Source organism: Thalassophryne amazonica, chromosome 8 (assembly GCF_902500255.1).
Source record: "Thalassophryne amazonica chromosome 8, fThaAma1.1, whole genome shotgun sequence".
In the NCBI taxonomy this organism is placed as follows: Eukaryota; Metazoa; Chordata; class Actinopteri; order Batrachoidiformes; family Batrachoididae; genus Thalassophryne; species Thalassophryne amazonica.
This window is the reverse complement of record NC_047110.1, coordinates 70,359,932-70,386,971: the sequence shown is the minus strand read 5'-3', so window position 1 is coordinate 70,386,971 and position 27,040 is coordinate 70,359,932. Positions and strand designations below refer to the sequence as shown.

General features: G+C 41.1%; 1 protein-coding gene across 3 annotated transcripts in view; it reads left to right on the top strand.

Annotated features, from left to right (window-relative positions):
* kcp (kielin cysteine rich BMP regulator) overlaps window positions 1-27,040 on the top strand; it is a 100,558-nt gene that overhangs the window by 13,996 nt on the left and 59,522 nt on the right. For 2 of the 3 annotated variants that reach the window (XM_034176612.1, XM_034176609.1), the window contains exons 3-13: window positions 6,528-6,629; window positions 8,664-9,199; window positions 9,501-9,573; window positions 10,208-10,440; window positions 12,974-13,142; window positions 20,418-20,485; window positions 22,730-22,823; window positions 24,212-24,294; window positions 24,377-24,470; window positions 24,538-24,617; window positions 24,704-24,789. In XM_034176612.1, the coding sequence (XP_034032503.1) occupies window positions 6,539-6,629; window positions 8,664-9,199; window positions 9,501-9,573; window positions 10,208-10,440; window positions 12,974-13,142; window positions 20,418-20,485; window positions 22,730-22,823; window positions 24,212-24,294; window positions 24,377-24,470; window positions 24,538-24,617; window positions 24,704-24,789 (1,607 nt within the window). In that variant the 5' untranslated portion in view covers window positions 6,528-6,538. Of the gene's footprint in view, window positions 1-6,112; window positions 6,630-8,663; window positions 9,200-9,500; window positions 9,574-10,207; window positions 10,441-12,973; window positions 13,143-20,417; window positions 20,486-22,729; window positions 22,824-24,211; window positions 24,295-24,376; window positions 24,471-24,537; window positions 24,618-24,703; window positions 24,790-27,040 lie in introns of those variants that run through there. The other variant, XM_034176610.1, reaches the window with a different exon arrangement.

Genomic DNA, 27,040 nt, shown 5'->3' with positions numbered 1-27,040 from the left:
GTTCGGGCATCTGGTAAGGATGCCTCCTGGGTGCCTCCCTAGCAGTGGCGGCGCCAAGGGGGGGCTTGGGGGGTTTAAGCCCACCCAATAATGAGCCAAGCCCCCCTCAGCCCCCCCCAATAATTCTGCCAATAATGTGAATAGCGACTGACATATTTGTGGATCTCAACTGCAGTTTTGCACTGAGAATGTTTCAATATTGCGTAACTGAGCAAAGTGATGAATGTGTGTGTTCAGTGATCCACCAATGCTGAATCACCCTTCACAAACAGAATTTTCAGTTTTGCAAATAAACATTTATTTGTAAAGACCCACACACAAGCTACAAATCAGAAATTTGTGTTTGTGGATCACAATCACGTGTACAAATCAAAGGATATTTGTAAATCACCCTCTGTGCATTTGCAAGTATTAATGAGACAAATTTAACTCCATAATCCAAAAAATTAGGCTTCCTAACTATTTATTACGGCCACTCTTAAAACTTTACTTATCTTTATTTATACCTATGTGCAAGTTTACTGAACTTGTAATCATTCTAAGTGATGTGTGTCTGCATTGATACCACATTTTAGAGGCGCACAGGTGACTAAAGCATATACCTTGGTATTTATAAAGCAATTTACTATATACGAGGTTTGTTAGAAAACTATCCGACCTTTTTATTTTTTGCAAAAACCATATGGATTTGAATCACGTGTGATTGCATCAGCCAAGCTTGAACCTGCGTGCGCATGCGTGAGTTTTTTCATGCCTGTCGGTTGCGTCATTCGCCTGTGAGCAGGCTTTGTGTGAGCAGTGGTCCACCCCTCTCGTCGGATTTTTATTGCGAATAAATGTCTGAACGATTTGGAGCTTTGCTGCATCAAATTTTCCAGAAACTGTAAGAGACCTCCAGGTGGACACCATTCGGAAAATTCAGATGGCTTTCAGGGACCATTTTATGGGGATTACACAGATTAAGGAGTGCTCCAGCCCACAGCGTCTGAGAGCGCGGCGCACTCCGAGCGCCGATCGACAGGCTGACACCCCGCTGAAACAACCAGATCATTTCCAACGTGAAGGCTTTGTTGATCCGGGACGTCGTCTGACTTCCACAAAAATGGCAGAAGACGTGGACATCAAGACTTTTTCGGCACATTCCACTGTTACAGGAGTGTTTTTCATGGAAAGAGAAGTGGAGGGATGCGCCACCGTGCCGCTCATGGCGCGGGACAAAAGCACCTCTGTGTTGGTCTCACAGGACGGCTTTCAGATGGCTTTCAGATGGCTGTTTCATCTGAAAGCCGTCCTGTGAGGTGCTTTTGTCCCTGTGTAATCCCCTTAAAATCGTCCCTGAAAGTCATCTGAACTTTCTGAATGGTGTCCACCTGGAGGTCTCTCACAGTTTCTGGAAAAATTTGATGCAGCAAAGCTCCAAATCATTCAGACATTTTATTCGCAATAAAAATCCGACAAGAGGGGTGGACCACTGCTCACACAAAGCCTGCTCACAGGTGAATGACGCAACCGACAGGCATGAAAAAACTCACGCATGTGCACGAAGGTTCAAGCTTGGCTGATGCAATCACACGTGATTCAAATCCATATGGTTTTTGCAAAAAATAAAAAGGTCGGATACTTTTCTAACAGACCTCGTATTGTTCATTTCGACATTTTGTGGAGCCCCTCCAACTTTTACCCCAGCTCCCCCCCCCCCCCCCCCCCCCTCAGCCCCCCCAACAAAAATTTCCTGGCGCCGCCACTGCTCCCTCACAACCCAGGACTAGGTGGAGAGATTATTTCTCCACACTGGCCTGGGAACACCTCAGGATCCCCCAGTCAGAGGTGGTCAATGTGGCCCAGGAAACGTAAGTCTGGGGTCCCCTGCTGGAGCTGTTGCCCCCACAACCCGAGCCCGGAAAAGGAGTAGAAGATGAGTGAGTGAGTGTGTTTTAGCTTGTGCACACTTGGGCACTCAGCTTTTTGAGAAAAAACAATGTGCAGAACTGTGTGGAGACTAATGCATGTCTCGGGGAAGGCTGAAGACTGTCTCCATGAAAAACGTAAAACTGCTCAAAGCCACATTTTCTGCAGTGTTGTTTTTACATGTTAAAATCTTATATCAAGATAAACTGCAGTTAATGTTATTTGAATATATTAATTTCAGTACCCAGACATCAAAAATTATGGCATCTTCTGTAGTGTGTTGTGGTAGGATGTGTCCACTAGTCCTCCAGTGGACACATCCTACCAGAGATGTGTTCAGTGGATGAATATAGCTACTTATTGATAAAATTACACTGTAAAAAAAAGGGGAAATCCTGTGAAATCATGACATAAAAAAACTGTAAAAAGAAATACAATGTTTAATTTTTAGCAATGATGCGTACAACATGGAACAAAACTGAAGTGTGTTTTTTTATATGTTTTTAATATGTTAAAATAATCATATACCATTGTAGAATTTACAAGTGACTGTAGTTTAGACAGAAAAATCATAATAGCAAAAACTGTACAATACAGTTAGACTTTCCAGATGAGAATTTTCACAAATACAGTAAAATACTGATAATTAAGAGTATGAAAAAAGAAGCGATGTGTCTGTTTAAACTACATTTTGAGGATATTTAAACATAAGTTGACTGTTTTGCAGAGATTTTTATTTAGAGATCTTCTAAATAGATAATAAAAACAGTTTTACACTGTAAAATATACATATTTTATGTAAAACCATTTACATAGTCACTGTAATTTTTACAGAATTCCCTTGGCAACCACAGCTGCCAGAATTTTTCATAAAAACAAGGGAACGTTTTTCACTGTACTATAATGTTTTTTTTTTTCTCAAAGAAATGTCAAACGCCTTGCAGATAGCAAGAAGGCTTAATCAATCACATGCATACAGACGTCCAAGGAGATTCCTCCAGCAGGTATCTGGGCTAACACTCCTGAATAGGGTGAGACACTCGACTATCTGGGAGGGACTTGGAGTAAAGCCGCTGCTTTTTCGCATCAAAAGGACCCAGTTGAGGTGGTTTGGGCATCTTGTGAGGATGCTCCCTGATCATCTCCCTAAGGAGGTCTTCCAGGCATGTCAAACCAGGAGGAGGCCCTGGGGAAGACCCAGGACATGCTAGAGAGATTATATTTCCCAGATGGCTTGGGAACACCTTGGGAACCCCCGGGAAGAGTTACAGGACTTGGCCAAGGATAGGGAAGTGAGGGATGAGCTGGTTGCTCCCCTGCAGCTGTCTTGAACTGTCTTCTTGTGATACAGGTCATACCAAAGTCATAGGTCTAAAGGTCACATAAGGAGTTATCATCTAAATATACATTAATGACGATATATTTGAGGAACTAGATAAGATAATGAGTTTTCTGTGTAGACTTCTGCTCTCATATCCAACATATCCATATTAAACATATCCCGCCTGGGGACGGATGGGGACAGAACATTATTCCAAAGGTCCATCAATCCAACGGTCTATTAGTCTGAAGGGCCCTGAAGAAGGCTGCAAAGTTTTCAGAACAGCAGCGATACCTTTCATTTATTTAATCTTCTTTGGGATTTGAAAGTTTCTCGGTGGCATGCCCTGGTTTGGCTTCTGTCTTGGCAGTGGGGAAGTGTTAAAGCTCCAGCCAACCGCTTGCATTCTCCTTCACTGCTCTGGGGTAGAGGGGGGGCGATAGGTGTTTTTCCTGTGCCGCCGCACCGCGCTGGCTGCGTCCTGACGTGCGGACCCGTCCGCACGTCTTTCATTAAAAAAATCTCCTTTAACAGTGGAATATCCGGATAAAATGCTGAGAACGACTTCTTCTGAAACTTCTCTGTTCTCTCACGACGTCCTGGATCAATAGAGCCTGAAATGTGGAGGTTTTCAGTTTGAAACAGGCTGACAACGGCGCCTGAGAGCGCTGCACGACGTCTTGCACCGTGGGAAGTCCTTAAAGCGACAGAATCACCTCAAAATCTCTCATCAGCCGTTAAAATTTTCACTGAAAACCAGCTTAATTTTTCGAACCGTGTCCACTTCGATGTGTCTCACAGGTTTAGAAAAAATTTTGATCAAACAAAGCGCCAGTCTCTCAGCAACTTTTCAGACAAAGGAATTCTGACGAGGGGCTGGATGACTCCTCCCACAAGGAGTGCTCACAGGCGAATGACGTCACCGACAGGCGTGGAAAAACTCACGCATGCGCACGAGGGTTCAAGCATGTCTGACGTAAAAACATATGAATGAAATCCATATAGTTTTTGAAAAAAATAAAAAGGACCTATACTTTATTGACAGCCCTCGTAAACATATAACAAATAACATAATAAACATTATTAATCAATAGTTAAAACAATTTCTTAATATAAGTAATGTCTTCTCTTGTAATTTAATTAACTACTCCATCTTTATTTAGAGATTATAATGCATTGTTTCAACAAATGTGTATGGAAGGGAAGGAATTAAAGAATACTGTGGCGAGTGGTGTGGAAGAAAAAGCCGCTCTGAGCTTTTCTACACTCTGCCGCAAGGCGGTGCCGTTTTATTTGCAAACCCAACAACACAGAAAATGGTGGAAAGCATCAAACGCAATACACTTTTCACTTATGGTGGCAACAGACACTTAACTAAACTTGACTAACTCAACTGAACTATTGAACACAATAAATCAGTAACACTAACCACACTGTTAAACTAACATGAAACACATTAACAACACTTAAAACTCTCAAAACCCTGTACTCCCATGATGCACTGCAGCATAACAGTTCACAGTCTTAGCAACCGGCCCTGCGATTGCTACAATACATTTAAATGTTCCAAAGACTTTTATTTAAAAAAAGTATTACGAAGGAACACCTCATGAACACCTTGTCAACCAAAAGACAAGTAAAAACAGGAAAAAATGCATTAAAACTGTACTGTAAAAAATGTGACAAATGTTTACTAAAAAAAGGCAACAAAGTGACACATAATATAAATGAACAGATTTTAAGTTGTACAATTTTGTTTAAAAAGTATTTAATACATTAACTAAACCTAAACAAAAAAATTAAGTGCATGTTAAAAAAAAGCAACAGTTGAAATGTGTTTGATTTAGTAATAGCACACCAAATGATGAGTTATATTGCCAAAAAATAACTTCAGTTTAGCTAACGTGTTATCACTGGACCACTCTTTGGGCGAAACTAATTTCCAGAAAGTTATCAACAAATAACTAACTTGAAGCCTACATTCCACTTTCTTTAAGTCAGTGTTTCTTTCAAAACCCACAGCCAAGTGTACACTGCGTACAGCGTAGAGAGAAAAAAAAGAAGAAGCAGCACTTAAACACTAAGCTATTTTCAGTGAACCGTCTTTTGACCAGAAATTTATGTGTTGCTCTCAAAATCCACAAGTTTTGAATTTGAGCACAGCAAGCCATGAGCAGAAGCAGCAGGATGAGTGGAGTCTTCACACTTGACATGGTTGCTAGGTAGAATTTAAAATGGGCGCCTCCCCTCCCTTACAGAAACTTGAGACAAAAAGTTAACTCTGCTTAACATGATCATTGCACCGAAAATTTCAGTTGAATTTAGTTTAGTAATGAGAATGCTTTTTTACAAAACACGAAAGAATAATTAATGATAACTCAGAAATTTAAGTTAAAACAAAATCTGGGTTAAGACTGTAGTACCATGACATCCGGAGGGATCGGGCTGTATATGTTGAAAACCCTCTGAAGCAAACAGAGCAAAGCCTGCGGGAAACCTTTTTAAGAGCAATTATTAGAGTATAGAGGGGATGAGTCATGGATGGGCTTTCAGTTGTCCTGGGGAAGAAAAAAACAGAGATGTGAGCTGCGTAAGTCAGGTGTTCATGCTGTTTTAAAACGCGCAGCAGCAGCAGTCTGGATCTCATTTCAGCTGATATAATCACAGACTTTATGGAAAGCAGTAATCAGACTGATGGGTGACTTTCCATCAGCCAAAAACCGACTTCCATGAAACATAACTGTTTTTTGCGTTTTTGCGCACCCGACCTCTCTGTCGTGGCTCCCCTTCCAGTCTCCAGACCAGGTTTTAGCTGATTACCAAAAAAAAAAAAAAAAGGGGGGGGGGGGTGGTAACTGCCTTGGGAATCTGCTGCTGGGTGGGGAAGTACTTCTTCAAAAAGAGGGAAAATAGTCTCATATTCTTCTGGAAACAAAGCAGCGGGACGCGGGGACCTCGGCCGCGCTGCGCACCTGATTACTTTTTATCCTTCTATTTTCACACTCATAAAACTGGCGAACGAGAAGAATAAATGCTTTCTCATTGATCATCAGGTTTTCTTGTGTAACTGTGAGCCCGGAGGGAATTTACAAGTCAGTGACCGCAGAGAAGTTGACGTCCTGCTGCCTCCATCCAGATGTTTCATGTTTCTTCTTGGCGCTCGCTGATGAACGCGTGTTCAGGAGGAACATCTCCAAACATGCTGCTTTGGGCAAGAAAGCAACAGGCGATGGTTCACTAAATGCTTTCTAGACTAGTTTTTTGTGGAAGATTATTGGATTTAATTTTTTCCCCCCTGCCCTCTTGAGAATGGAGAGGTGCGTAATGATGCTGGAGACACTTTTAGTTTGGATCGTTGCGCTCTCCGTGCGCGTCCACTCCAACACCAACCACGACAACGGTGAGCTGACGTTATGATAACTTGTGTTTTGGTGTTGTCCTTATTTGACTTATATTTGTTTGTTTGTAGTTCTTTGCACCCTTCCCACTCTAGCAGTCACATCTCATTCCATTAAGAATATATCAAATTTTAATATTTAATTGCTGCAAAAATTTTCTCCCCCATTTCCCAAGCCCAAAGGTGTGATTGGTTGGGAGTGAGAATGTGCAGCAGTGCCACATAGTCACAAAACTGACACCTGGCCCATCCCAGTTTCTCGAAAGTAACCATCTGTCTGCTGCAGCCAGGTGAAGCGTGGATCATACCCAGACGAATGTGCCACATGGCCAAAATATCATAGCTGACGCTCCCTCACAATGCAAGTGGTACTCCTCATCTGAGTCTCCCTAAGTAACCGTTTGTTTGACACAAAGTCATTCCACTGGTACCCAAGGATCCTCCAAAGAGACTTCGTACCAAAGGCATCCAGTCATCACCTGATGTCACGGGTTAATGTCCAAGTCTGTCAACCCTACAATAAGACAAGAAGAACCAGGAGACCAAAGACTTGGACTTTCATTCTCCTGCAAAGATATCAGCAATGCCAAGACACAAATGTCACAGCTGAGATAAGCGACTTTCTCTACAAGTTCAACATTTTCACTGCAAGTGGATGATTCAGGGGGGTGCAGGGTGTTTGTGCTTATGAGCAATTACATTTGCAGTGCTTCCTGTCTGGTTGTGAGGCTTGTACGCTCACCAGTGAGTTGTGTTTGGTATGAGGTCTCCTCAGAAGATCTTTCAGTAGGGGAAGCCGGGGTACAGTGGATCAGAAATGTTGTTTTTGTGGCATTCTATTGTGGATTTAATACAGCAAGTTATTGTTATTGCTAGGCTGTGTTATTTATATCTCCCCAAGTGTAATTTACAGGTGTTTATAATCGATTTAAAAATTTTTAATTCACTGTGCCCCGGATACTAATTCACGAGGCGCAATGAATCAACTTAGAATATAATGAATAAACACATGATTATAAAGATTTCTTCAAAATTATTAAATATATTCTGATGCATATACAAACTATAATCCAGTAAATCCGCTATGTAATGTGTGAGTGTCTTATATAGTGAATTAAGTCCTTTAGAAACTATTATAAATATAACTGCCATAATTTCTGTTCAAACATGAAAACACTTGTTTATACACACAAATTATAAAAATAATTCATCGAAAAATAATTGTATAAGCGTCAACAAGTAATGTTTGTCATCCACTTGATACTGGAGCTTACTAAATCACTTTCGAGACTGATTCACTGTGCCCCAATTCACTGTGCCTCGGGTGCATGTGACATACGAGTCATGTTAACAAATAGCTGATAGTCTGGAGAAGACATAACACATGCTCATCAGTTGGACGGGGTAGTCTTCTAACTAATGACAATATTTTTAGGCACCTTTCCTCTGTTGTGAGAAATAAATACAAAGACACTGACATCCACAAAATTGACTTTTGATAGGAAAAAAAACTGACTTCACTTGCCACTTAGTTTTAGCCTTAATGTATCCAAAAACAAAACACTAATTTATAAGGAGGATGTCTTTATGCATAAAAATATGGCATAACTGCTGCAAATATATATGTAGTTTTGCAGATATAGCTACTGATTCACTGTGCCCCGTGATTCACCGTGCCCCGGTTTCCCATACTGTTGGAATGACTGTGTTTAGGGAGACTAATAATGAGGAGCATCACTTTCATGATGAATGTCAGATATGGCATTTTGTCCATATGGTGCATTTTTTTGTGCATGACTCAGCACACTGGTGACTCAGTGTTGAGGACTCAAGTGGCTGGATAATGTCAAGGGAACTTCATCTGGCTACAGCAGTTACTTTTAAGAGGTGTGGATGGACTTTTTGTCTACCTGAGTGGTTTCCCAGGTTGACCTCTTGTACGTGCTTAACCCACCAGCCATAGTGTCATCTGGACAGGACTGTATTTTATGCTTTATGGGTAAGAGTGTGAAGTCTCATGATCTTATCTCATTCTAGTGATTGACCTTCTGGCTGCTCTAAACATGTCCCACATAAAGGGTGTGTCCAGGCTGCAGGGGAACCGTCCTCCCTCCTTGGCATACAGGCTACGCTCCAAAACTCCCCACCTGATCCTGCCGCCTGAATATTCTCTCTCCCTACACTCAACCCTTCAGAGTAGCATGGGTGTGCACTTGTTTGGACTACAGGCATTGAACTCTACTGCCACCCTTCTTTCGCTCTCCTCTTCATCTGCAACCATTCTCCAAATCATCTCCTCTACCTACAATAACACTCTACGTGTGGACTACCAGGCTGTGACAGGTGTACTGGGTCTTACCGGCTTACACTTTCCTGGGAAAAACCCGTTCTCTGGAGCAAACTGGGTGCAGATGGCTTTTGGTCTGGAGCCCAATAGGATGGTGGTTTTTGTAAACTGTGAAGAAGCTGTGGTTCTACCAAGAAAAAAAGGAGAGCAAATCAGCCTGGAACTGCCTCAAGATGTCATCGTCTCTCTCGGCAGCACACCGGGACAGAGTGACAGCAAATTTACAGTGAGTGTTGTGCCATACACACATGACAAAAATAACGCAACATAAATGTTTATTAATGCCTTGTTACAGCATTTGAAAGCCATTTTTAGAGACCAATAAAAGCCACATGGATTCCTTACCAATGCATGAAATGAACGAAATATAACAACTGACAATACAAGTCTTTGGAGATAAAGAGTAGAATTGTATGCAAAATGTCTCCTTTCATAGTTTTTTGCTTGTGTGCAGTGTGTAATCTGTAGAAACATTAAAACTGCTCTGTGTATATTTTCCATTTTTGTTTGTTTCCTTACAAATGCAGGGATATTTGGCGAGAGCTGAGATTTCCTTGACAGCATATCAAAGCCGTCCATGGCACTGTGACAGTATTACAGGTAAAACATGATTGTCAAGCCTCAGTGTCAGGTTCTGGTCTTGGAGGAGCACAAAAAGAAAAAAAAAAAGTTTCAGCGCCGCATACGCAAATAGAAAAACATGCAAATTAAAGAACAACAAAGATGCCCACTGAATATAGGTTTAATGACTGCATGTACTCCGTAAATATACTTTTCTAATTTCATGTTTCAAAGATTCCCTGAGAATTTTAATGAATTTTGTTGGATTTTTGATGATCTTGATTGATTTCTGTGAGAATACCTGCATGATTTTTTTTGTTTCTTTTTCTGTTCAATGTCAAGCCTCCAGACTGCTGAAGCTTTATTTTTTTTTCCTGTATGGTTATTTGCAGCTCTTGTTCCCACTTAGACCACCATGTCTGTTCGCCTTCAGGCATAAATTCTCTCCATCAGATTATTCTTTAATTTATCTCTTAAATTGTTGGTAATTTCAGTCTGGTTCTGTCATTTTCAGGACGTTTGTTTAGGCCCACAATAAAGCAAATGTAATTAACAAATTAATTCATTTAGATTATTATTTATTTGTTTTTTTGCCTTTCAGTAGTTATTTCAACATCTTTCTGCTTTTCTTCCATGTCTTTCAAATAAATGCTGCCTTCTCCTCATTACACAGACGCCATTAGCCCGACATCCAGCAGGAAACCTCAAATCAGTCACAGACCAAGGGAAGGACCCAACCGTTATCTACAGGACATCCAGAGTGATCAGCTACAGAGAGGTGTGGTGGCTTTGGGGCCTCCAGGATCACCAAGAATCAGTGCTCCAGTACAGGAGGAGCACAGCCTGAATAAGCTGCAGAAGCGGCTGGAGGACCTGGAACGTATGCTGGACATGGTCAAAGCTCAGGTATCCATTGCACTAGAATGTTGAGCTTTGCATGACAAAATAAGGATACAGTGTGATTTTTATACCCACATGCTGCAGTATCCTACCATATCTCCCAGCATGTTGTGATTCAGCAGCATGAAATATACATTAATCTATTGGTTCGTGATATTGTCACAAAAAGCGCCACATTTTCGTAACGGGAACACAAATTCATTCTAATACAGTCCGTGATGGATGCACGAAATTAAAAGTGAAGGGGGGGTGGGGGAGTGGGGGGGGTCGGTGGTGGTGGTTAAGGTTAGGGTTGGGGGAAGGAGTAGGGTTAGTAATACTAGTGAGTTAAAAAACTCCCGTCATGAAAATTTGAATCATTTTGTGACAGGAGCACGAAAAAAACGTGAGACTGGGTTGGCAGTATCACATGCTGGGGTGCTGTTTTCGGCTTTGTGTTAACAAAATAACTCAAAGGGTTTGGATACAATTAAGACCAAATCTGGTGGAATAATTGAGGATAAAGTGATTTAATTTTCAGAGAAAAAAAAATGGGTTAAAAATTTAGGTCACATGTCAAAATGTCATTGGTTTAAACTGCTGGACATTATGGATGATGCCAGTCAACCTCTGCACACCATCATCAGCAACCAGAGGAGCCTCTTCAGCCACAGACTGCTCCTTCCCAAGTGCAGGGCCAACAGACTGAAAAACTCCTTTGTCCCTCAGACCATCAGACTGTACAACTCCTCACTCAGGGGGAGAAGTAACAGGAAGACAGAAGATGGGGAGGAGAAGAACAGTAGTAGTCAGTAAACCAGTAGCGAGCAGTATTTCTGGTATTTATGTTTGTGTATTTATATTTGCAAATTGTTTTTACTTTCACTTTGATACTCTGTGTGCTTCTTACCCTGTGTGCTGCTATACAATGCTGCTAGAACCTCAATTTCCCTGAGGGAGTCTTCCCAAGGGATTAATAAAGTTCTGCCTAATCTAATCTGAAAAAAAAATCTGAACCCAGTGCTTGTACTTACAGGATATTAAAAAATGTAAACCCAAACGCTCATCATAATTTTTTATAAAAAAGTACACTAAACTTAGGTTTTACAAAAAAGGGAGAAGCTGAAAGAAGATCAGTTCTTATTTTAGTTTTGTTTTTACAAACTAAACTAATAAATGTTTAGTAAACACATAAGAGTGTGCTTGAAGAGTTACTCATTTTAAGTTGTGTTAACTTAATTTTATAGAAGTGATTGAAATGTTTAAATCACAGTTACTGAAAATATTCAAGTTGATTTATTAAGCACATTAATTTAACTGTAAACAAACAATACAGGTAGCATGTCCTCCAAATATTTAACCTCTGAAAAGCTTTTAATTTAATCAACTAAAAACTTTAGGTTAATCATTTGCTGTTTTTTTTTTTTAAGTTCTGTTAACTTGTTTGGGTTTGCAGCGTAAGAATGAATAGGGCAGTGCAGTCTCGTTTGAACCCCTGTGTGATATCGTGGGATGTGACCACTTATGGGCACAGCTGCTCACGTTGTGCAATATATACACAGCATAACTTCACACGGAAAAAATGGTGTACTGTTTGTTTTCGGCTGCAATCACCAAAGCAGTCGCCAATTTTTTTTTTGGTTCCTGTGGAGAAAGGAAGATGAGGCAAATGTGAGAGGTCGTGTCGGTAAGTGTTAGCCTACACAGCTAACCAGAGTAGCTCCATTCTCTCACCTGCACAACCGCCTCGACATGTTTTTGCTTGCATTGTCACTTTTTCTTTGCATTTTCACTTTGTTTATGTGTAATTTGCCCAAAAACTCATTGAAAATGCTGTGGTTTTTCCCCCGGAAATACAGAAATTACATCATATGCGTCATATTTTACCCCTTTAGCGCCAACCCTTAAACCAGACTGTAGTGCCCAATTGATTAAAGTGCCCAATTGTGGTTACTATTAAACACTAATATGAAGTCATATATCATTTTTCTATTGATGACATGACCTCTGACAGCCCAGTCTCATGTTTTTTTTTTTTTGTGCTCCTGTGATGAAATGAGTCAAATTTTCGTGAAGGAGCTTTTTTAACTCACGATTCCTAACCCTACTCCTACCCCCAACCCTAACCTTAACCATAACCTAATCTTACTCCTTCCCCCCAACCGTAACCATAACCCCCACCCCCACCCGCTTCACTTTTAATTTCATGCAGCCATCACGGAATGAACAAGAATGAATTCGTGCTGCCATGATGAAAATGAGGCACTTTTCGTCACAATATCACGAACCAATAGATTAATGTATATTTCGTGCTGCTGAAGCACGACTTGCTGTGAGACCGGGTTGCCTCTGACCTTGAACCAATACTGGTTAAACATGGTGAAGGTTTGTGTGTTAGTCAAGGATAAAGTGGTTCAGTTTTGGAGAGATTTGATCAAACTTTAAGGACACAAAGAGACATATATATCACTGAATCACAAACAATGAACTTGCATGACTCTATGTCAAAAATGTGCTGTGTGGGTGTCGCCCCTTCTTGGTATTGTGTTTTGTTTTGAAGAATGCGGACCTACAAACACGTGTGCAGTACCTGGAGGGGTGTGAGTGTGTAAAGCGGCGGTGCATATGGAAGGGGCGTGACGTGGAGGATGGCCAGCGCTGGCAAATTGATCTCAACACCGTGTGTATTTGCACATCTGGAAATGTCACATGCACACCAAACATAGAAGGTAAAAATGTCTGCATCTGTCCCATTTCTCACCTCTTCATCATTTTTTTGTCACATACATGGAAAAAAAATCTTCCCAACAATCTTATACTAACACACACATTAAACTGATATTAAGTAGCTAGTTTACAGATGGCTGCTCCTCCCCCAGACTTCTGTCTGTGCAGCTTCTCTCAAAAAGGAGTCAGATGTTGCTCTGTGACCTCTGACCCTGGAGAGTTTCTCTGCTCCCGCTCCTCCAACACAGAGGAGCCCGTGTGTCACACAGACAGGTACTCTTGCATTAGACTGGAGTAGAGTAGATCCATGAAATACTGCACAAAATATTTGTACTGGGGCGTGCTGCTGGATCTCATAAACTAGAGGTGGGCGATACCAAGAATTTTGGTATTGATCCGATACCAAGTAAATACAGGCCCAGTATCGCCGATATCGATACCGATACTTTTTCATATTTAAGCTTCATAGATCCAAAGGATCCAAAAGACCTAGGATAGAATTTCACCAAACATTGTACGTGACAACAAAATACTTTATCACAATCAACATTTTTGTTTAAAAAAATATCACTCAACACAACTTAAAACAAAATCTCCTGAGGTAGAGGGCTGACAAACAACAATACAACAAAATTAACACACCACAACAAAATTGGCTGGCGCCACTGAGCCATGTGAAGACGCAACAACAAAAGACCAGAGGGGGGGAGGGTGCGCTGCTCCGTGTTGTGTGACGCAGCGCAGCGCTGCTCTTACAGACAGAGAGTAGACTTTGATAAATCTGCGTGCACCAGCAGTCACTGCGTGCTGGAGAGAAAAAAGCTTGAGTATCAATCTTTTTACACGAGGATTGTTCAATGTCAATACCAGTGTTGGTATAGATATTATCGATATTAGGATCGATCCACCCACCTCTGTCATAAACAACAAAGTGATTTTGTTTTGTTTTTGTTCCATGCTGTTAACATTTTAATTTTATATTTGCATGTGTGAGTGTGTCCTTGTGTGTCAGCTTTCACCTAAGGCTGTGTTTTGGTGGAACCCCAGAGACACAAACTGGACTAAATCTTTGAAAGAATAACAATATAAATGTGGAAATATAAGTAGAAATAAATACAAAGAAGAGTAGAAACTAAAGCACTTCATAATTGGTCCAGCTGTTTTGTTTTTTAGCATGTGTAGGTCTCTGTTATTGTGGAAACGCGCTGCAGGAAAGGAAAAGTTCAGCATTTTCCAACATTGGCTCTATTTTAAGATGTTTCAGGGGCCTTAGGACAAAAATGAATTTAATCAGTGCATTGTTGATTTCAAAAACAAGCACCACCGCTAGCAAGCAGATGCTAACCAGCTAATTAATATTATTGCACACAGGAATGAGAAACGCTCAGAGTAAACCACTTGTTGTCACTGAACAAACAAAAACATCTTTAGCATCTGTTGCATAAACTGCTTCCATGCAAAGTTGAACTTGCACGTTAACTCACAAAACGTAAATAAACCTTTTAAGAAGACTGATTATACAGTTAGCCGCTGCATACCTTAGCATGTTAGCCACCAGCTTTCACTGCTGTCCGCTGCTTTGATTGCCGAGAAGGGGCTAGTTCTCGAAGAATCAGCGACTTGTAACGCCTCAGCGGACAGCAGCGTCAGCTGGCAGCAGTTAACAGCGAACTGTATAATTGGTCTTCTTAAAAAGTTGATTTACATTTAGTGAGTTAACATGCGATGGTTTAACTATGATTGAAAATGGTCCACACATCCAGACATGTCTAATGATGTTTTCATCTGTTCAGTAATGTGTTATTGCCCCTTCCAATAAGATTAATGAGCTGATTAACTTCTGTTTGCTAACAGAGTTGTTTGTATTCGAAATCTATAATACGCCAATTCAATTCAATTTCCTCCAGAGTAAAACTATGACCCCAAAACATCTAAAAATCAATTGTGGGTTGAACATCTCCTTTAATGATAATGTTGGACTTGGTAAAACTTTATCCTCTCACTATTGTTTCACGTACCTGCAGCCCCCTTTTACACATTTTGTTAATAATGAGGAACCACTTTACCTAGAGCTTGAACCTGCAGAGTGGTGTGGTTCCACTCTTGCAGTTCTGTAACCATCATGTAAAGTTAGCACATTATACCTCCTATACTGCTTTGACAGTCACAGCAACCATGGTTATTGAAATCTTTTACATTTCAACTCATATTTTTTTTCCTCCTGCATTGAATATGAATTAAAATGTCACGCTCATGTAGAAGCCTGAAAGATCTGTTTCTGTTTGAATGGACAACTCCTCCACAGATATGCGGCATGTTGTTTTTGATGTAGGTCTAAAAACATGTTCTTTAGATTTATGCTGTTTTGTAGCCATTTAAGGGGGCCTGGAATCTTGCATCTGGACGATCAGCAAATTCCACACAGTACACCATCAGAGGGTCCTTACTCTGGAGGAGGACGAGCAAATAAATTGTTAGGAAACTTAGTTCAGGGACTGAAATGATTCTTAATTCAGAGTGTGAAATGCTGGAAACATGTTTACCGCCCACAAAGCCCACTGTCCCTTCTGTCTCTCGTTGTTTTTGTCTGTTTGAGTCTTCTGCCTGTCACGTTCTCTGTTCATTCTTCCCTCTTTCACTTAATTGTTTCTGCATGTAGGAAGAGCGACTGCACTCCCACTTACTACACTTTGATCTTATGCACGCTTGGTCGGATCAGAGGAAATGTCTGTCTGCTGCTGGCGCAGTAGGCAGCCTCACTGTCTTCTGTGTGATTCTTGTCCACTCACACACAAACACATTGGCAGTGGAAGCAGGACTCAACAGAGTGACATACATACATTTTACAACCCCAATTCCAGTGAAGTTGGCACATTGTGTAAAATGAAAATAAAAACAGAATACAATGATTTACAAATCCTCTTCAACCTATATTCAATTGAATACACCACAAAGACAAGATATTTAATGTTCAAACTGATAAACTTTAATGTTTTTGTGCAAATATTTGCTCATTTTGAAATGCATGCCTGCAACACGTTTCAAAAAAGCTGAGACAGTGGTATGTTTATCACTGTGTTACATCACCTTTTCTTCTAACAACACTCAATAAGCGTTTGGGAACTGAAGACACTAATTGTTGAAGCTTTGTAGGTGGAATTCTTTCCCATTCTTGCTTGATCTACGACTTCAGTTGTTCAACAGTCCGGGGTCTCCGTTGTTGTATTTTGCCCTTTATAATGTGTCACATATTTTCAATGGGCGACAGGGCTGGACTGCAGGCAGGCCAGTCTAGTACCCGCACTCTTTTACTACGAAGCCACGCTGTTGTAACACGTGCAGAATGTGGCTTGGCATTGTCTTGCTGAAATAAGCAGGGACGTCCCTGAAAAAGACTTGCTTGCTTGGATGGCAGCATGTGTTGCTCCAAAACCTGGATGTACCTTTCAGCATTGTTGGTGCCATCACAGATGTGTAAGTTGCCCATGCCATGGGCACTAACACACCCCCATACCATCACAGATGCTGGCTTTTGAACTTTGCGCTGGTAACAATCTGGATGGTCTTTTTCCTCTTTTGTCCAGAGGACACGACGTCCATGATTTCCAAAAACAATTTGAAATGTGGACTCATCAGACCACAGCACAGTTTTCCACTTTGCATCTGTCTATTTCAAATGAGGTCGGGCCCAGAGAAGGCGGCAGTGTTTCTGGATGTTGTTGATGTATGACTTTCGCTTTGCATGGTGGAGTTTTAACTTGCACCTGTCTATTTGCAATCAATCAATCAATCAATTTTTTTTTTATATAGCGCCAAATCACAACAAACAGTTGCCCCAAGGCGCTTAATACTTTGTTAACTGACAATGGTTTTCTGAAGTGTTCCTGAGCCCACGCGGTACGATCCTTTACACAATGATGTTGGTTTTTAATGCAGTGCCACCTGAGGGATCGAAGGTCACGGGCATCAGTGTTGGTTTTTGGCCTTGCTGCTTATGTGTAGAAAGTTGTCCAGATTCTCTGAATTTTCTGATAATATTGTGGACCGTAGATGATGAAATCCCTAAATTCCTTGCAATTGAACGTTGAGAAACATTGTTCTTAAACGTTTGGACTATTTTTTTCATGCAGTTATTCACAAAGTGGTGATCCTCACCCCATCTTTGCTTGTGAACAGCTGAACCTTGTGGGGATGCTCCTTTTATACCAAATCATGAGTGTCCTCAGTTCCCAAATGCTTATTGAGTGTTGTTAGAAGGAAAGGCGATGTAACACAGTGGTAAACATACCACTGTGCCAGCTTTTTTGAAACGTGTTGCAGGCATCAATTTCAAAAAGAGCAAATATTTGCAGAAAAACAATAAAGTTTATCAGTTTGAACATTAAATATCTTTCCTTTGTGGTGTATTCAACTGAATATAGGTTGAAGAGGATTTGCAAATCATTGTATTCTGTTTCTCTAATGGAGCGCCCACTCGGGAGGAGCTCGGAGTCGAGCCTCCGCTCCTCCACGTCGAAAGGAGACAGCCGAGGTGGCTCAGCCATCTTTTCCGGATGCCCCCTGGACACCTTGCTGGAGAGGTGTTCCGGGCACATCCCATTGGGAGGAGGCCCCGGGGAAGACCCAGGACACGCTGGAGGGACTGCGTCTCTCGGCTGGCTTGGGAACGCCTCGGGGTTCCCCCGGACGAGCTGGGGGAAGTGTGTGTGGATCAGGAGGTCTGGGCGGCTTTGCTTGAGCTGCTGCCCCCGCGACCCAACCTCGGATAAGCGGAAGAAAATGGATGGATGTATTCTGTTTTAATTTACATTTTACACAACGTCCCAACTTCATTGGAACTGGGATTTTTATAAAACACATGAATATAAATAAAATTAGTTAGCTTTTGTATCTTTGGGCAGGTATCTTAGTGACATAAGGACTTGGGTGACAAATGTGTAGACCTGGGTTCAGTTCCCAGTCATGCTACCTGTCATTGTCCGTGTACAAGACACTTTATCTGCATTCTCCTACTCCACCGAACTGAAAAATGGATATAAGTGGGCCTTGGCTTGAGAAATTACTTGTGATGGACTGGCGTCCCGTCCAGGGAGAGTCATAGACTCTCATCCGCTTCACGCTATGGAATCCAGGGATAAGCACCAGCAACAACAGTCCTCAGGGCCTATACTGGATATACTTGTTGCAAATAATGAGTAATAGCAAGTAAGTGCTTATGCAGTTGATAATAAATACATTAATAAATGATTTAATTAATCGTGCAAAAATACCAATCACAATGCAGAGAGGGTTTAAAAAAAATCCCTCTCCTCTTTGGCTGCATCATGACATCGGCATCGTACAGTTACACAACAGTCCACTTCAATCAACCCCCTCCAAGTGAAATTTGCAACCATTGCCAATGAACCACATTGTTTCTATTGGTATTATTAGACAGCATTGCTTAAATTTTCATTGTTACACAGATAATACCCAGCTTTATCTATCCATGAAGCCAGATGACACACACCAATTAGCTAAACTGACATGGATGACCTCTAATTTCCTGCTTTTAAACTCAGATAAAACTGAAGTTATTGTACTTGGCCCCACAAATCTTAGAAACATGGTGTCTAACCAGATCCTTACTCTGGATGGCATTACCCTGACCTCTAGTAATACTGTGAGAAATCTTGGAGTCATTTTCGATCAGCATATGTCATTCAATGCGCATATTAAACAAATATGTAAGACTGCTTTTTTGCATTTGCTCAATATCTCTAAAATTAGAAAGGTCTTGTTTCAGAGTGATGCTGAAAAACTAATTCATGCATTTATTTCCTCTAGGCTGGACTATTGTAATTCATTATTATCAGGTTGTCCTAAAAGTTCCCTGAAAAGCCTTCAGTTAATTCAAAATGCTGCAGCTAGAGTACTGACAGGGACTAAAAGGAGAGAGCATATCTCACCCATATTGGCTTCTCTTCATTGGCTTCCTGTTAATTCTAGAATAGAATTTAAAATTCTTCTTCTTACTTATAAGGTTTTGAATAATCAGGTCCCATCTTATCTTAGGGACCTCATAGTACCATATCACCCCAATAGAGCGCTTCGCTCTCAGACTGCAGGCTTACTTGTAGTTCCTAGGGTTTGTAAGAGTAGAATGGGAGGCAGAGCCTTCAGCTTTCAGGCTCCTCTCCTGTGGAACCAGCTCCCAATTCGGATCAGGGAGACAGATACCCTCTCTACTTTTAAGATTAGGCTTAAAACTTTCCTTTTTGCTAAAGCTTATAGTTAGGGCTGGATCAGGTGACCCTGAACCATCCCTTAGTTATGCTGCTATAGACTTAGACTGCTGGGGGGTTCCCATGATGCACTGAGTGTTTCTTTCTCTTTTTGCTCTGTATGCACCACTCTGCATTTAATCATTAGTGATTGATCTCTGCTCCCCTCCACAGCATGTCTTTTTCCTGGTTCTCTCCCTCAGCCCCAACCAGTCCCAGCAGAAGACTGCCCCTCCCTGAGCCTGGTTCTGCTGGAGGTTTCTTCCTGTTAAAAGGGAGTTTTTCCTTCCCACTGTCGCCAAGTGCTTGCTCACAGGGGGTCATTTTGACCGTTGGGGTTTTTTCGTAATTATTGTATGGCCTTGCCTTACAATATAAAGCACCTTGGGGCAACTGTTTGTTGTGATTTGGCGCTATATAAATAAAATTGATTTGATTTGATTTTTCTGACCTTTAGATCTTCATTAAAGTAGTTATTTGATAAAAGAGACGTGATTAAAAGAAATCATATTTCATCAGCCCCCTGAAAGTTTTTTCCCCTCTATTTATTATACTGTTAAAAATGTCCAGAATAATGAAGATGTCCAATAAGCAGGGGACAGAGTTTAGATGAACATCATCCATTCTTCCAGTAAATCTCTTTCTGTGTTAATAGACTTGCCAGTCGTAGTTTTTAAACTGCCAAGCTGCAGGCACTTCTGGTTACACTTCATGAAATGCTGTGTGTGAGCATGCACGTGTGCATTACATCAGAACCCTGCTGTTCTGTCATGGCTGGAGAAAGAGTACAGCCAGATGTTCCCCAGTGACCTGCAGGGGAAAGGTGGAGGTGGAGACATTAGGAGAAGGTGGAGGTGGAGGAGACACCCCCTCTGTTGTTTATAATCCAGTTCCACATTCTTCTTCTCTTCCATTGAGTGACCAGTATATTATTTACACTGTCTTTTGGGACATGTGGATGCACAGTTCGAAACGCAAAAAATGTTTGTTTTAAAACCTTTCATGCTTTTCCAGGCTGTGATGGGGACGGGACGCGTCATAACGTGTCCACTGTTGGTGGCTGTTACACTTGCATTTGTAAGGTGAGTATTTGCCACCCATCTTGGATGCCCACAGAAACACAGTTATTTAGGCCAAATAATTTAAGAGGGGAGTTAGGACCACCCTCATTTCATACCCTTCCTCAATAGGATGTTGCCAAGTGAGATATTTAAGATGGTGTCCAAAATGGCCACCAAAATATGATGTTTAGTTGTGATGTTTTATATGGTCATTTTAATGGAAAATGGTCCTTTGATGGCCATTTTGGATGTAATTTTTGACTTAAAACTTCAATTAATGGAGATCATCTCAGCACAACTGCATTTATTATAACCTAAACCTTTCTTCTTATGGAATATTTTTAAAAGTTAAGTCCTTTATATGTTGCTATGTGTGTTTTAAAGTGGAGGGGGTGCCAGTGTCCATTTTGGACATCATCTTGAATATCTGATTGTATTTTAGGTATATCTAAAGGCACCTTGACACTTGCATGAATTTGATTCCTGCACTGGCACGCAATCTGGCGTATCACTGAGTAAATCCGTCATAAACTGTTGTAACCTGTGTGTGAACTGTGCGTGGCTGCATGTCAGTGCACAGTGAAAATTTTGAAATGTTCAAATTTTCTGGCACACATTAATTTCATGCCACTCGCATGAAATAGTCATGAACATTGCGCAACCTACCATAATTTCCGGACTATAAGATACTAATTTTTTGATACTTTTTGACACTGCAGCTTAAACAATGATTCGGCTAATTTATGGATTTTTACAGGCTTTCTTGTAATTTACTCTTAAGTCAAAATTCGTCCATTAATGCTGTCCATTGATTGGCTGAAAGCCGCGGTCCTCATGCGGTGTAAATTCACACACGGAGTAAATAGTCTTACCTGTTCATTTCAGTGGGATTCATCACATCCTGAAGAAAAATTATCCACATAAAGCCTCCTGATTTTGGAAAACGACATCTGAAAATACTTTAATTCCTTGTGACTGAAGAATGGTCCTGTGACACTGGCACATTGTGCGACAGTTCCACAATTTCTGTGCAGGAGGTTGTCCATCAGGTGGCTAAGTTGCAGCGCTTGGTGTGCCTGTCCAGGCCGATGTGAGACCGGCTCAGTCTGCTATAGGTGTAATCCTTTTGTTGGGTGTCTGGTGCTGTCAGTGGAGCTTCGATCCTCTCTCCCCACGGGCCGCTGTTTGCACCAAGTTGAAAGAGTCACAGTGCAGCAGCACCACATTTATTAACATCTCAGTTACCACAGGCATCAGGCGATTCTGCATGTGATGAAATTATCCCATGATCCACAAATAAAATAAAATAAAATAATGTTGAAATGACTCAGTTTTGCCTCCATGTGCAGCGGAGATGCTGCGTGACACCGTGCATGCGCTTGATGCCGTGCTCGTCAGTAATTGCATGTTCCATCTTCAGCAAAAAGCATTTACGCTACGTATTTGTGTATGTTACCCGTATGTAATATATGTATATACTTAAAAGTTTAAAAAAATCTTTCTGTGTAACATCTTTCTGTCTAAATATCTCATGTTTCAACATGGAAAATTAGTTAAAACTGGTGCCTGCAGCTTATATTTGGGTGCACTCAGTAGTCCAGAAATTACGGTATTCAAAAACACTGCGTGCCACTGCATTTCACTGCGCGCAGTGCATCTGAACAATTTGACAAGATGTTACATCTATAATAAACATAACTTTACAGATACATTATCAAACTCATAAGAAGGAATGAAAATGCAAGTGTTTTACCAATCCATTACAGTATATATATTGTAAATAATTACATTTGAGACAAGATTCCAAATGTGCTCTCCACCGCATGACGCACACAAGACAACCTCCAGCTGTAGATAACTTCTCTGTGATTCTGGGAGTGATGACAGAATGGTTTCATCGGTCAAGTTCTGAGAGCAAATGCGTCATTGGCTACGAAATGATTTTTTTATATAGCATGGCGTCAAGCGGGACAAAGCGTGGCATCAAGCAGAACAAAGCAGGATGCATTGGCACGACAAATTGCACGGCAATGCGGGGATCAAATTCCTGCATTGTAAAGGCACCTTAAGGACCTAATTCACACCATCGGATCTGTCCCCGGGGGATGATCAAAGATCATAGGGGTGGGGGGCATTTAAGCTTGGGCTTGGTTTAGTTCTGGGCTGGGGGTGAGTTTACATGGGGTGGTCCTAGCTCCTCTACGATTTGCTGTTTTCTACAGTTATGCTTCGATTTGTTTACATTTTTACTCTCGTTGCAACTAGGGAGGTTCCAGGGAATGTTCCCCCCTGCCATGCCCTCCACTGGACTGCACACAACATGAGACTATACCTGGAGAATGCTGCCATCGATGCAGAGGTACAACACCAGAAAGGTGTTTGTGCAATTCTTACTTGAGAAACAGAAATCTAAAATCAATCATTAAATTCGCTGGAGTTATGTTCAGTCATTCAACCAAGTTTGGTCCAAATTGAATCAAAACCCTTTGAGTTATGTTGTTCACACACAGGACTGAAAACAATACCATGTAAAATTGTTGGACAGCTGTACCTGTCCTCCACTGGTATTGTATTTTGGTCCTATTTTGTTTACCTACAAGATTAAAAATATAATTCTATCCCATGTTCATGCCACTGGATCTCAGATACAGAATAGTTTACCAGAGCACTACAAATTCAGCTTCTTACCACCTGAGCATGGTGGTAGTGTCTACAGTGTGGTTAGAAATTTGCATACACTCATGGGCATGAATGTCTGTGAGCTCTTAATGATGTCTTTGAACTGTTCTTTTGCCAGGATGACATAATTGTACAGTATACGTATGTTCATTATTAATGACTTGAAAACAAACAAACAAAAAAAAAAGAAATGGGTGCACAAGTCTAAATTTGTGGCCCTTTCACACCTTAACGATTTAGCCAGCATATGCCAACAATGGTAAAAACGCTGGCATATGGGGGTGTACGTCTAATAAATTATGCTGTTGTCACACCTTGATGATTTAGTCAGCTTTTGCTGACAGCCCCGTTTTCACCGAGTGGTTTGTGTTGGTACCGCACGGTATGATATGTGTCAGAGCATTTAAGTCTGGCTTGGTTTGTATTTTCACCGCCGGCAGAACCCTTTTGTTTGGCAAGTGGAACACTTAAATATTTACAAGCACGTCATCAAATGCGCATGTGCTGTCGCGCAGTGTCTCTTCTCCACACAGAGGCAAAACACAGTAATGTAACGTTATTTTATTTTATTTTTGTCTCAGTGGATCATGGGATTTATTTTCATAGAGTGCAGACTGCTGAAGAATCAACTGATGTTTGTGGTAAATGCTGATGTGAATGAATGAGGCACTGTGACTCTTTCAACTTTTACAATACATTAATTGCCTTGGTGTGGGGCAAAGTCCTGGCGTTCTCTGGTTCAGGTCCACATGGAGCAGAAAAACCCTACAGGGACTTGCTTTTAAAATGTTATGTTTCTTCAGCCATGACAGGAATTAAGTATTTTCAGATGTCGTTTTCCAAGATCAGGGCACTTTATGTGGATACGTTTTTGTCAGGCTGCGATGATGAATCCGACTGGAATGAACAGGTAAGGTTAAAACGTTATATTTAGTCTGTGTGTGAATGGCTTTAATATTTGAAACAGACTGTTTGCATGAGAACTGTAGCTTTCAGTCAATCAATAGACAGCATCAATTTACTGAACTTCATACAGTGTAGTCATTAGTTATAAAAATGTGTTTGCAGGCTGCATGCATTCTGGTGTCCGGTATGATCACAGAACCACGTGGAGGACGGCAGAGAATCCCTGTGATGTCTGCTACTGTTTGGTTGGTCTGATGCTATCTAATAATTAACCTTACTATCTCTATGACTTTTCTTTCAAGTGCAATTTGTTTTGTGTCTCACCAGGAGGGCCACGTTCGTTGTGAGAGGGAGCAGTGCCACACCCCTTGTAAAAACCCTGCTTCTCCTCCACCTAATACCTGCTGTCCAGTTTGTCAGGGTGTGTTACTTTACGGTGCGTGGACATTCAGGGGAGTGCTGAGTTACAGCCTGTGTCTGTCTTCTAGGTTGTGGTGTGGACAGTCTGGACTTCCTTAATGGAGCTTCAATACCCAACAGAGACCCTTGTCAAGAGTGTAAATGTGTGGTAAATGAATCCTCGTCAGTTCATTTCTTTTTTAAGGCAAAACCATCCAGTGATTCCATGTTCAGTCAGTGCTGTCTCTTATCCAGAATGGAAATGTGACGTGTTCTCCTGTTTCCTGTCCTTCCTTATTGTGTCGAAAACCTTTGCATCATGCTGGAGAATGTTGCCCACGGTAACCAACCCCTAAACTCACTCATGACACTTTCAAGCCTGCATTAATCCATCACATTCCCCTTTGCACCATCAGGATGTGGTTTACAGTTTATATGTGATTGCCTTGATTGACGTATCTGTCTGTCAATCAATAGAATAACTGGAAAAACCTATTAAAATGTGACCTTTTTTGTCAGAGTACATTTTGGCACTGAAAAGAAGTGATCAGATTTTGGGGATTAACCGGCTCTGGTTTCACTTTCTTGAATATTTTTAAACATTTCTTTACCGTTAAGAATACAGTCATTTTGTTCATATTAGACTCGATTGATTGTGAAAATCCATAGTAACTTCTTCTTCTTGTCTTTCGGCTGTTCCCGTTAGGGGTCGCACAGCAGATCCAGTCGTTTCCATCTCACCCTGTCCCTCTGTATCTTCCTCTTTCACACCAACCAACCTGCATGTCCTTCAACACATCCATAAAACCTCCTCTTTGGCCTCCCTCTTCTCCTCCTGACTGGTAGCTCCATCCTCAGCATCCTTCTCTCTATATACCCTGGGTCCCTCCTGTGCACATGTCCAAACCATCTCAATCGCACCTCTCTGACTTTGTCTCCAAACCGTCCCACCTGAGCTGTCCCTCTGATATGTTCATTCATAATCTTAATCCAACTTTCTTTATTGAACTTTCAACAATATGACATACCATGCTGACAATTGTAAAAAGAAACAAATTGCAATAATGAAAGGCATGTCAAAACCCACACCCCATACCCACCCACCAATCCACCCACAAAGCCCAACAGGTCCAGACACAAAGACACAGCAGAGAACCAGTCCCTGCTTGTGCAACATAAAGATACACAGAGACACACATACACACAACATACACATATAAAGGGAGTGACCAGTGCAGTTAAAAGTATTTATATTAGTTATTGTGAATTTTAAAAGATTGAAAATAGGAATTGGAGGTGAAACACAAAATTATGTATCACCAGTCTAACAATCAAAATTTTATCCAATATTCGCCTCTGGCGTTATTATTAATGAATCCACCAGTGATACAAATGAAAACCAAGTTTTTTTGAATTTATTGAGGGAGCCCTTGAGTGAGAATCTAATCTTTTCCCATTTTAAATTTAAAAGTACATCCCTCAACCAGTGGTCATGTGAAGGAGGGTCAGAAAGTTTCCATTTAAATAGGATCAATCTCCGTGCCAACAAGGTAGTGAAAGACAGGGCCCATTTCAGGGGGCTCGGAATATTGGCATCAAGAGACACACCAAATATGGCAGACACCGGGTTAGGACAGAGAGTGTGACCGTACGCCTGGCTGAGTGTGTCGAAAATATCAGTCCAAAAAATGGTTAATTTGGGACAAGCCCAAAACATGTGAGTGTGATTAGCTGGTGACTGCCCACATCTATTACATTTGTCAATGACCGACTGATAAATCCGAGACAATTTGGTATTTGTGTAGTGTACTCTATAAAAAACTTTACATTGGATCAATGAATGGCGTGCACAGATTGAGGATGAGTGTATCAATTTCAAAGCTGATTCCCATTGTTGTTCAGATAAAGTCAGGTTCATTTCCTCCTCCCATGCCCTTTTGGTTGAAGTGAGTGACCTTGGCATAATTTCTTCAATCATATGAAATAAAACTGAGATGCAGCCTTTCCGTTGAGGATTTACCCCTAAAACATTACCTAAACAGGTTTCAGGAGGTCTGTTTGGGTAATGGGGGAATTGTTTTTTGACGAAGTCCCTTATTTGAAGAAAATGAAAAAAGTGAGAGTTTGGCAGTTGGTATTTGACTGAGAGATCGGCAAAAGAAGAAAAGACATTGTCCCTATAAAGATCTTTAACTTTACATAGGTCCCTTTCATACCAAATTCTGAAGACCACATCTGTAACAGAAGGGATAAAGTTACAATTTCCAAATATAGGGGTTAGAGTAGAAGGACAATTCAAACCGAAGTTCTTTCTGAATTGTCTCCAAATGGCAAGGGTCTGTTTAACAATGAGATTATCCTTGACAACAGTTAGTGAAAGGGGAAGCTGGGAACACAATACAGAGGACAGTAAATAACGACTAGACGCTTTCTCTATTTGCACCCAAATCGGCAGCGTATCTTTAACATCCAATATAACATTTTCTGAATGTTAGCAGCCCAATAATATTTTCTGAAAACAGGAAGTGCAAGGCCACCTTCAGCTTTGGGCAAAAACATAATAGATTTACGTATTCTAGCTGGCTGTCTATT